A 12,344-nucleotide genomic window follows, 5' to 3' on the forward strand; every position below is an offset into this window, starting at 1 on the left:
TGGATTTGGAGTTTCCAGTGGAGGAGAGAGTTGTTCCAGTGGGAGTTGGACTTAGTACACCAGCTTCATGAGATCTTACAGTCATTCAAGCTTACAAATGGAAGGGAAGATAGTGTGGTATGGAAATTTGATAAAACAGGTGACTACTCAACAAAATCCTTTGTGCGATGATGCAGGAGGAAGTCCTACCGGAGGAGGTTACCAGCTATAGCTTCACTAGTGCAGTTTGGAAAGGATTTGTCCCCCCGAGGGTTGAACTCCTTTCTTGGTTTGTGTTAGTCGGAAGGGTCAACACAAAGGATCGACTGTGCAGATTACGGGTTATTGACCAGCAGGACAATAGGTGTCTTCTCTGTGGTAAGCCTGTGAAAACCGCGTATCATCTGTTTCTTAGTTGTGAGATTACATGGCAGGTGTGGTGTGCTTGGCTAATGGCCTTTCAACAAAGGTGGAGCTTTCCGGGTACTTTGAAGGAACATTTTGAGAGTTGGACGAGCTTTACAGGAAGGAAGGTAGATAGGAAGAGATGGTTCACTAGATTCTTTGCTGTTATCTGGACAATTTGGCTAGAAAGGAATGACAGGCTCTTCCGAAATAAGAGTTCAAGAGTAGGGGACATTATTAACAGATCGTTTACGTTCTACGAAGAATGGAGTGGTGCTGAGCCCTTTGGATGTTGATGGCCGGGTCACAGTGTCTAAGAATTATATGTTATCTTGTTTTATTCTTACTATAACTTTACTATCTGCTCCACTCTGCTGTGTTGAGCTCCCTTTGATTAAAAAAAAAAAAAAGCATTACAACAACTTCTAATATGGAAGGTCTACTACTGTTCACATTTTCTTGCACACACAATAATCCAATTTGAATGCACCTCGGAGAGTCAGAGCCATTTCAGGACGATAACATTGCCCTACTAGTCCTGATGAATCCACTACATGTGTCCATAGCATCCATCCCTAAAACCTCATACTTTCTCAATGCATATATATACCACATCACTTACATACCACTAAATCTCATAATTATATTTGGATGATACTTTACTGTTGTTATTTGTATATGTGAAAATTAGAACTATATCAGAAATATACGCTAAAATTAGTTATCAAAATTAGTTATTAGTATAAAAATATATATTAAAATATAAAATATATTAGAAATAAATTAAATAACGTGTATTTATTTATATATACATAATGATTAATTTTGACATACGTATAACATTTTTTATGTCTCTATAAATTGTGATTATGTTTATAATAAAAGAGTTACAAAACTTCTGACCGATAATCCGAATCATGCATGGTTCATTGAGAGTGTGGTTACATTCCAGGCAAGTTCCACAATGGGCCAGGGCAAAGTATTTAAGGCAGCGTTTGTTTTGAGGTACTGAGATAGGGACTGAAAGACTGAGATTCAGTATCGTGTTTGTTAGTTCAGAGACTGGTACTAAAATTTCTGTCTCTCTAAAATTTCAGTATTTCAGTACCTCCAAAAAGTAGGGACACAAGGGACTGAAATTTTTAGAGTTGGAGATTGAAACTTTAATAACATTTTATACCTAAAATTCTTTCATTTCAATTAATTAATTCCAATTTTACTTTTTGTGTAAATTAAATTAGAGTTTCATTCTTGTTTCAATTCTTGTCTCCCATTTTGCACCAAACAGAATACTGAGATTTATTTCAATCCCTGTCTCTTAGTCTCTGTCTCCCCGTCTCAGTCTTTTCGTCTCTGTCTCTCCACCAAATGCTACCTTATAAAATGCAAGCTTATAGACTACTATATATTTGAGCTCAGATTAAAGAAAAACTTATGCCACTTAAACTAAGACTCATCGGCGTTTGAACAAACCATTTGAATATAGTTTTATTGATAAATGATAAATCTGAGCCAAATTTAGAGATCTTTATGGAGTAGGATTGTAGAGTCTCCAGACCCACTAGTTAGTTTGCTTTCTTTTTTTGTGTTGGGCTTAGGCCCCATCAGATTACCAAAAAAGTTATTTGAGCTCGGATTACGTCCGAGGACGATGTGTTAAGTTGACCAAGTTGGGGCTATGGATTGAATATTTATTCCTCAGAAATGTTGCAGATGCAGGATCCAACTATCCCTGAGATGAAACTACTATCAAGGGATATTGGTTACGTAGCGTTGATGTGAAATCATTGCAGTGACATCTATTTATTTGATTACTATTTTAAGATTTAAATTTTTTTTTTTAATATTACAATGATAAATGTGTCTTATCTTGATTTGGTCCTTCAAAAGTTTTTTTTTTATCCCTTCTAGTTTTGGCTTTTCATTATTAATATATTCTTTTGGTCCATATTTAGATTCAATGTTGAGCTATAAATTATTATCTATAAAATTAAATATAAACAATTAATTTTTAATTAGTCAATACTAATTAATTTTTATTGTAAAATTATTTTTGTACGTTTATTTTTTTAATATGATTTAAAATTTAGAATTAAGATTTAAGATTAGAATTTAGCAAGGTTCTGAAAACCGAACCGATCATCGAACCGTTTTAGTTACTGGTTTACTGGTTTATAGGTTCAACCGGTTTGACCGTGATTGAACCGAAAAAACCGTTTTATAATAAAATAATAAATAAAATATAAATAAACACACTAAAACATAATTATAGTCTAATATAAATTTTAAAATATCATCCAAATTAAAAGTACTACATAAACCAAAATGTTATAATCTCATTCAAATACATACTCAAAAATCAAATAACAAAAACAACCAACCAAACATAAAATGACAACATCTAAGTTTATCATCAATCATCAAAATCCGCTATAACTTGCTGCAGTTTTGCTACATTAATCCCTCACTTATGTAAACCCTTGTGGCTTGCGAGACTTGTTTGTGGATATGCCTAACAGAACAACCAGAGGAGATGAGAGGCCTTGTTATGAATGCCAATAATGAAATGAATTGAGTAGGTTTAACATGACAGGTTTAACATGGCAAGAGTAGGTTTATCATGGCAAATTTTCATCTTCCACTCAATGAACAACTTATTAAATCAACAACAGCAAAACACAATATAAAAGTCAAAAGGTCAAGAACAACACCAAAACAATAATTTATCAAATTAACAAGTTAATAAGATCAATCAAAACTGAAAATTAAAATAGCAAGAACAATATTCAATTATTTATTCAATCACTATATCACTATATCAGTTCACACTTCACAGTTCACAAAAAAACTATATCACTATATCACCATTTCAGTTCACGGTTGAATTACTTGAATCAGAGTTCGCATAGCTTCACTACATACATGTTCTCACTACAATTACTCTTGTTAAAAGTTAAAACCCCTTCTTTGTCATAGATTTTATTAGAGCTGTTTAGTTCGATTAAGCATATACTGTAAGTTTCTCTAGATCTATGTAACAAGCATGTAGGTTATATAAGTATCCTCGGATATTATTTCTCTAAGTATATGTAACAAGCATGTAGGTTATATAAGGGGATAAGTATCCCCGTTTATTATTTCTTTTTCAAATCTGTCGATTGTAATTCCATGTCTGATTATAAATTTCAATTTCAGTTTCAATTCTATGTCTTTATATTTATGTAACTGTTCTATTGAAATCCAATTTGGTTGATCGAGTTCTCATCAGATTAGGGGAAAGATTAATTGAATTTTAGTAACCATGATATTAAAGAGAAGCAATTTGACCACATATCAGATATCACTATAAAAGAGACAATGGTTGCAGAAGGATCGACAGACAAAGACAGCGAGAGAAGCAAGTATGTATACCTCAAAATTCAACAAAGTAGCAAGACCTCTTCTGCAATTAAGCTCATCGTAATCACTGAGCTAAACTTTCTCAAAACATAACAATTATCAAAATTTATCACAATCTAAACTCATATTTAACAAATAGCTCAAAACTCCAGGCCATCAACACATACCAACACAGGCAACAAAGATCAAACAAATCATCAAATTGCTGTGTGTAATAGTAACAATGCATGTTGCAATTGCTCAGATACATTCTTTTAACTTTGACAAAAACTTCATTCAACTCAAGAGAGGGATAATAAATCTTGAATCTTCCTCAGCAAATCCAAATCAGCCATAACAGTAATACTAAATTGTACCTTCTGATTTGGCAACTAATAAAAAAATCAGAACAAAAAGTTCAAAGTAAAAAAAATAAAATTAACAACCCAACCAAAGAACAAATCAGAATCAACAATAGGGAGGACGACGGAAGAATAAAAATAAATCAGAATCAAACCAACAATCAGAATAAAAAAGTTCAGAATAAAAACAGATCAGAATCAAAATCAAACAGAGGCTCAATTACAGATTCAAATGCAAGGAAGGATGACGGCGCTGGAAACGGAGAGCTGGCGACGGTGGAACAAAGCTTCGCGACGGAGGCAGGAGACGAACCCAGCGACTATGCTTCCACTGCTGAGAGTCTGAAACGTTAGCTGAGTGAGGGACTGAGTGAGCTTCGAAGCTCCAACCAGCGACGGCGTCAGGAGTAGTCCGGCGGCTGAACGAAAAGGAGGGACTGAGCTCGCCGACGTTGAGAGGAACGGTTAGCTCGAGGGTGATGGGAAGGACGAGGGAGGGTCTGTTGCTGCGCCGTTGGAGAGAGTGTTGGAGTGAGTTAGGGTTGGTAACGGGTAAGGTTGGGGTTACTGAGTGCTAAACGACGCGTTTTGAGAGTTTTTGGGCAAAGTGAAAAAAACCGGCCGGGTCCCGGTTCGGTTCGACTGACCGGTTACCGGCCGGTTTAGCGGTTCAACAACGGTTTTCATTTTTTTCGGTTTTAACATATAACCGAATCGTATTTCTCATCGGTTCGCGGTTCAACCGGTTCGACCGGCCGATTCGAACCGATTTTCAGAACATTGGAATTTAGAATTCAAGATTTGTGATTTAAATTTAGAATAAAAAATTTAAAAACTAATTAATATTAGTTAAAAATTTGATTTTTTAGTTAAACTCTTTATATAAAATTATAAATACCAAAAAAAAGGAGTTTTAAAATCAAATATGAAATTACGAGCTAAATATATATTTTAGCTTAGTAGAGCATCTGAATCCTTGAAACTTATCTTCAGTTTTTTTTTTGGTGACTAAACTTATCTTCAGTTAAATTGAGGGCTCTTAATATATAACAGCGGTTTCTTTATTTTTATTTGACATTTTGATGAGCAACGCAGATTGCAGTATTATATATGTTTCTGTTCCCAATTCAAAAGTGGTGCCTTTTTTTTTCTTCATTTGTGGGACTGTTTAATAGTAGTAACAACAGATGTAGCGGATCGTCCAAGAAATTGTCAATGCAGATAATGATACTTGGCCACAATTATGCTCAGCAACTAACTATTACAAATTTCGCATTTTTAAAAAGAGAATATTTATTTGTTTATAATTAAGAGCAAACGAATTTCTATGTATTAGAGCTTACCAAAAAAATATATATATATATAAGTAGATAATAAAAATATTAAATAATGTGAACAATAGATATATCGAATGTTCATTTCACTATGTGTACGGATAGTTATTCTAATATTAAGATTTAAGTGGGTAATTCGGAGGTATAATGTGATTTTATTTGATTGATGATTGTTCATGGTGTTCGAAAAAGTTGTGTAGCAAATGAGTATATACTTATTTCTATACCGGATTATTGTATGAACGGAATTAAAGAGCGTTGTGGGGCCTTTAGCGAGCTTCAATGATGGTCATACTTACGTCGTTGACTGAATAAACACCGTCACTGGTCGATGGATCTGAACTCTCATAATTTTTGCCCCTCTTGAAAATAAATGCTGGATGTTTTGGAGAAGGAAGGGCTGAGTCATTTCCCATCATGGAAACAACTGCTGCCATTGATGGCCTGTCTGTGGGGTAATCTTGAACGCACAAAAGTCCAATTTGTATGCATCTTTGGACTTCATGCTCACAACATGACGACTCTTCCAATAAACATTCATCAACAATCTCCATGGCTCTCCCATCTTTCCACAGATCCCATATCTGCATTAATTAATTAATTCAAATTACTAGTTGATCAATATAGTTCTGATATGCACACTTTCTGTTAAAAGGTTTAAGGCTCCTTCTCAAATTTAAATTGGAGCCATGATTCTCGTAAAATTAAACTTACATGGCCGACTAAATTTGTCGTAGTAATGTCGTCGTATTGACCACTATTCTTTCTGCCCGTAATGATTTCTAGGAGCAAAACTCCAAAACTATATACATCAGACTTAATTGAAAATTGTCCTTCCATAGCATATTCCGGTGACATATATCCACTTTAAAAACAAAATATATAAAAGATTTTATCAGTTATCCGAAAAAGAAAGAGATAACTAACAAGTAACCGTGCAATGAAATGAAGCTAATTTTAATGTTTTTGGATTATGAAGTAATACTTACTAGGTTCCAACAACACGGTTAGTATTTGCTTCAACTTGATTTCCGCCAAATATTCTTGCCATTCCAAAATCGGCAATTTTAGGATTCAATTCAGAATCTAACAAGACATTGCTAGTCTTTAAATCTCTATGAATGATTCTTAGTCGTGAATCATGATGAAGATATAACATTCCTCTAGCAATTCCACATATAATTTGAAATCGTTTCTTCCAATCTAACTGTGACTTTTTAGATTCGTCTGTACTCAAAAGCCAAAACGTTAAAAATTGTGTAAGTGAAGCATGTTGTTGGATTAGGAAGTGACAGGGTTTTCTCAAAGTGAGAACTGAAGTACTATTCAAACAAAGGTAAGAAGAAGACATTACCAAAAATAAAAGAATCTAAGCTTTTGTTAGGCAAGTATTCGTATATTAGCATCTTCTCATCTCCTTGAATGCAACAACCTAAGATTCTCACAAGATTTCGATGTTGAAGCTTTGAAATCAAAACAACTTCATTTTTAAACTCGTCTATGCCCTGTCCAGAATTTTTAGACAATCTCTTCACTGCAATTTCCTTTCCATTATTCAATAGCCCCTGAAGTAATTAGTAAGAGTCAGCATGGTAGTTATTAATTGCTCTACCTAAAATTTTCAATCTACTTAGAAGAATTGTATAACTTAAGAAGAAAAGAAAGGGTACCTTATATACAGAACCAAATCCACCTTGACCAAGTTTATTGTCAGGGGAGAAATTATCTGTTGCAGCAGCTATTGAGCTTAGATCAAAGAATGGTAAATCTGAATTTTGCGTACTATCAAATTCTTGTAGATTGGTAGAGTCCTCAAAACTAAGACGAAATGAATACTTGCGATCCGTTCTTCTCCCTGCCATGATGAAATTTGAACAACTTGAAAAGTAGGCATGAAGACAAGTTTGAGCAGAATTCTTAACTTACCTTGTTTCTTGGATTTCAGAAAGCAATAGCCCAACATGACCACCAGAAACAAGAATAAGAAAGCTGAAACTCCTGAAAGTGCTAGCATCCCCTTCTTGCCTAGAGAACCATGGCGATTTTTCGCATATTGAGCTGCAAATAGTGATTATTAGTGAAGAAACAAGGCAAGTGTGAAGTGTGACATTCTTGCAAAAGAAGCAAAGGTACCTAATTCAATTGCAGCGACACGTACGAACAAATTTTGGCCGACTTGTGTGTAGGTCCTAGTATCCTCCATGTTAGCATGCCACGTAACGCAGCCAGTGTGAGTAGTCTCGTTGGCACTCGTATACGCCGCACACGAGCAGTCTCCCAAACACTTCACCCTGCAATCCTTCATGCTCAATCCCGCATCTACACGCGCCTTCGAAGTATCCGGCACCTTCACACGCGCCACTTCAACAAACCCCTCCCCGCTTCGACACGTGGACACGTTAGCCTTCCTCACGCACCCACCTGACCCATCTCTAAGGTACCACTCTCTCTCGAACCTGGGCTCGAACCCCGGCAGGCACTTGCACATGAACTTGTCCTCCTCATACGGGTCACAGTTGGTGTTTGAGCCGCACTGCCTGTAGTTATCACACTGCTCCTTGGGCGCGTACCAGAATTCGAACCATCTTAGCTCGTGAGCTTGCCACGTCATCCTCCTCACGTGACCCGTCTCGTCCAGCACCATCCTGGAGAGCACGTTGGGGTCCTTCACTCCGTACATTATGCTAACTTCCTTTGTGTCGCTAACAAAGCTAATGTTGAAGATAAAGTTCGGAGTCATCTCGGGCACTCCGGTCAGCCTTTCACCCGTCCATGACCCGACCCGCCATACAGCTGTCTTGTTCTTGTACAGGAACAGTTGGGCGAACCCTGTCGGGTCGATCCTGAAAGTGAAATTCCCGGATCCCGGGTCGGTTTGGGACTTCCATGATGTGAGGAACCGGTCCAAGGTGGTTTTCCGGTCCAATCCGAGTTTCATGAAGGGAAGGAGTGTGTTGCCGGGATAATCAAAACTCTGCCACACAACAAAATCGTCGCTATTGCTATTATTGTTGCTGCTTCTTCCTCTTTGGATTAGAATCAAGTTTCCAGTGTCGAGAAGCTTGGCTGAAGTGTTGGTAGATGAGAGAGTGACGTTGGAGGACCAAAGAGGGTTGAGGTTTGGGGTGGTGTTTTGGTGGTGGAGGACGAGGTTTCCATGGTTGTTGATGGAGAGAACAGCTGAAGTGTGGTTAAGGGGAGTGTCTCTGTTGGCAACCCAAACAACGGTTTGTTGTGAGATTTTGTTGTACCATATAGCAAGGTAGCGGCTTGTGGAATTTGCGGGGCTGAAGAAACCGAGTGCGAAGGTTCCTTTGTCTTCGGAGACAAGAACGTGGCCGTCTTTGAGGGGTTGGTTTGGTGTTATGGTTATGGTATGAAGTGAGTGGCAACAAGGGATGAAAAGGATCATCGTGAAAAGCAGGAGTTTATTAGAAGAAAATATCGTCATGATTCTATATATTTTGGTTGAAAGTTGAAACTAGTCTGAAAACAAGGAGTTTTCTGATGATAATGTTAAACCTGTATATGCATTGTGAATGATATTTATTTGATAATTAAGTTTAATATGTGGATGTATGCGTAAATGGGGAGTTTGATGGAACAGGCAACTGAAAATTGAATAGATGGTAGTTGCATGGCATTAAAACCTTTTTGCTTTATTTTTCTACGTGGCTGGCAACAGATACAGATAACATCCTTCTTATCCCGTACGTGCTTTAATTGCCTTGATGAAAAACACGACGATCCCAGCATGCTTGGATCTTTATTAAGTCAGCATTACCGGATTTTTAGTTAAAAAAATGGATAATTGATTAATATTGACTACTATTCACATGTCATTTGTGCATAAATTTTTACATGAAAATGTATAAAAATAAAAGACAGACAATGATTTTGTGTGAATAATGTGAATAATAAATTCTAAAATTGGTCTAATAAAATAAAAATACATTATATTCTTAAATTATTTACTTAAATTTTAATATTAAGATAATCATTCGCACACCTATTGAATTGAACATCCGATATATTCATTGTTCACATTGTTTAATATTTTCATTGTCTACTTATACTTTTTTAAAAATAAATAATCACTTATATACAACTGTTTTTATGTGAAGTTTATAAGTGATAATGATTAGATGATAATTTAGTCAAATTTATTAAATTATGTAATAATTTTTAAATATTAATTTTAAATAAATACAATTACATGTGAATTTTTATCATAAAAATAATATATAAATCTTTTAAGATGTTGATAAATATATATTATATTAAATAATTTAATTAAACATAAACATGTCAAATTATTTAGTTATTTTCATCCATTATTTTCCTATGAAATCATTTTAATCTGAAATGTGAATATATATAGTTATTTAAATCTTCTCCTTTCTTTCTCTTCAATTCGCATCTAAGACCACACAAAGAATTGAGAGATCATCTACTAATAATGACTCCAAGGGCCTCAAACACGCTACTTCTCAATTAATCATATGGAGCTTTTGAAATCCCGTTAAGAAAATAAAAAGAGTATTTACTCAAATTGATCCCTAAAAAATTTTGAAGTGGACGTTTTGGTCTCCAACAAAATTTAATTATGTAATTAGTCCCCAACTTTTGTAAATGTTCGTCATTTTAGTCCTTCTGTTAGTTTCTTCCGTAAAATTTTAACGATAGAATCCAACGTGTCATGTTAAGGTGTTGAGTTAGCTGTTAAACATCACGTGGGATGAAAGACAAAATAATCCCTAGAAATACAACTACAAATTTGTTCTTGTATGATGCCCTAAATCCTAAAATAATGGTGTGAAGGTCATAATCATCCTCGTGTGCTACTCTGAAAACGTGTAACCATGGCAAGTGGAGAAAATTCAGCAAGTTCTTATCGTCAACGAGTTATTAGAGGTAGCGGAGATGGTAGTGCTAGCAGTGCTTCAGGTGGCCCCAAATTTGAAATTGCAAGAGGGGAGAATCCAAGATGCCACTGTGGAGCTTATGCCATTGTTGTGGAATCTGGAACAGATAAGAACCCAAGAAGACCTTTCTTTGGTTGTCCTTATTATAGGGTAAGAAACATTGGGTATGGTATCTTCTTTATGCATTGCAAAATTCATGGGTTAACTCTGATTTTGTGCATTTTCCCCTTCAATGTAGGAGAATCTTCCACACTGTGAATTTTTTATATGGTTTGACAAAATTTTTTCCCATGAAATGCAAGATAGCCAGCATAATATTGTACTGGAAGAGAGGGTGAAGAAGTTGAAAGATTTGGTAGATGAATTAGAGAAGACTAAGAATATAAGTAAAAGGAGGGAGTGGAGCAGTCAATGAAAAAATGTGTTCTTTTTCATGCTAGGTTTTTTGGTTTGTATTTTTTTAGGAAAGATATAGTTAGGTAGAAAAAAAAGGGAATTAAGTGCTTATTATGTATGGATATATTGTAATTGAATAATTGATCAAAGTGTAATTGCTAATATTATAGTCTGTCAGAATTGTGTAATGAAATTTCTTTGCCCAATATTAGAATCATATGCATTCACAAAAATAATGTTTCAAAAACCTGATTTAATACAAATCACATCACTCATAATTATCAAAATAGTCTAATAACCATAATTTCATATATTTGAAATCAAGCATCAAAGTTCTGAATATTCCAACAAAAAACTTACTCCTAGCTAGTTTATATCTGTTGCTAGCATTAAAGATACATTCCAAAAGCATAGCTCAAAGTTGCATAAATGCACTACATAACCATAATCTGTTACAAAAGGATCTTAATAAACTAAACAACATAACTACAATCAGCATGATATCATAGAGCAATATCATTTCTTCTTTTGGAGGTTGAGTCCTAGTGTAGGCATGAACTTGAATATTCTGGCAGCAGTTCCAGAGCTTGTAGCAACAACTGTTTCCGGAGAGATTCTTGGTATCTGATTCGGATGGAGTGACCTAGGCACTGGAGCAAATGGGGCTGTAGGTGGAGGAGTTAAATTTGGTGGAGGCAAAGGTCTTGGAGCCGAAACAAGCTTCATAGGAGGTGTTGGGGTAGTGACCGGAGCTACATGAGGTCTCAGAATTTGTTGTTTGGGTCTTAGAGGCCTAAAACTTGTTGTTGATGCAACTTGGTTGGATGAGTTAGTAGTTTGCTCCTAACACAAGACGAAGTAACAAGACAAGTAAGTACATGAATGGCATACAAAGCATCGAATATAATCCAATTTAGAAAGGTACCTGTGGCTGTAGTTGAGGGGCTGATAGGATTACTTGTACTTCTTCCTGTGACCCTGCTGCAATGGTGGATCCATTTCCATTACCTTTTTTTTTACCTTTATTCTTTGGTGGGGGTTTAGGCCTTGGTGGTCCCTTGCATGTTTTTGCATTGTGGCCAGATTCGCCACATTTTTGACAGGTAACCTTGAATGTTCGTCATCCCTTTGTTCCATCACACGCGTCTTCAACAGGGTCCGCCTTCCTTTTTTTCTTCGTGGGGCGGCCTGCAGGTCTCCTAATGATGGGTGGCTCTGGAGATAGTAGTCCAGTCTTCACCCAATACTCTTCTGTGTATTTCAGTGAGATAATCTCTCAACTTTCCATACTGAGCCCTCTCATTCCCAACATACCTTTCCCTAGCAACCCTTAAAGCTCTATAAATCATCTTGCCACTGCACACCACATTAAAGTCTATCTTAATATGATCAAAAGCTTCTCCATGAGTCATGTGAGGTTGGGTCAATAACCTCTTCTCTAATTTATCAGCCACCTATTTCTGATCAGCCATGTTAGACCCGAATTCCCTAGCACAAGTATGTTTAGGCTCATACGTCTTAATCTGGTAGCACCCTATAGCACTATTCCAGGCACAATAAATCAG

At 35.9% G+C, this 12,344-nt stretch overlaps 2 protein-coding genes and 1 long non-coding RNA gene across 3 annotated transcripts; 1 reads left to right on the forward strand and 2 right to left on the reverse strand.

Moving 5' to 3' along the window:
- The first annotated feature begins 170 nt into the window (after positions 1 to 170).
- LOC140176903 (uncharacterized) lies at positions 171 to 680 on the forward strand. The gene has a single exon (XM_072208465.1). It carries the CDS (start codon positions 171 to 173, stop codon positions 678 to 680), a length of 510 nt encoding a protein of 169 aa, XP_072064566.1.
- Positions 681 to 2,640: 1,960 nt separating this feature from the next.
- On the reverse strand, positions 2,641 to 4,709 carry LOC112728641 (uncharacterized). Its single transcript, XR_003166291.2, has 2 exons — positions 4,349 to 4,709; positions 2,641 to 2,896 (listed from the first exon to the last, which is right to left on the reverse strand). It is a non-coding gene; the product is annotated as an uncharacterized lncRNA (long non-coding RNA).
- A 750-nt stretch (positions 4,710 to 5,459) lies between these two features.
- On the reverse strand, positions 5,460 to 9,078 carry LOC112728642 (G-type lectin S-receptor-like serine/threonine-protein kinase RKS1). The gene is made up of 7 exons (XM_025778867.3): positions 7,592 to 9,078; positions 7,385 to 7,516; positions 7,129 to 7,313; positions 6,813 to 7,023; positions 6,448 to 6,685; positions 6,173 to 6,323; positions 5,460 to 6,042 (listed from the first exon to the last, which is right to left on the reverse strand). The coding sequence occupies exons 1-7, from the start codon at positions 8,907 to 8,909 to the stop codon at positions 5,728 to 5,730; spliced, it is 2,550 nt and encodes an 849-aa protein (XP_025634652.1). The 5' UTR covers positions 8,910 to 9,078; the 3' UTR covers positions 5,460 to 5,727.
- Positions 9,079 to 12,344: the final 3,266 nt, after the last annotated feature.

This window comes from Arachis hypogaea, chromosome 12 (genome assembly GCF_003086295.3).
Source record: "Arachis hypogaea cultivar Tifrunner chromosome 12, arahy.Tifrunner.gnm2.J5K5, whole genome shotgun sequence".
NCBI lineage: Eukaryota > Viridiplantae > Streptophyta > Magnoliopsida > Fabales > Fabaceae > Arachis > Arachis hypogaea.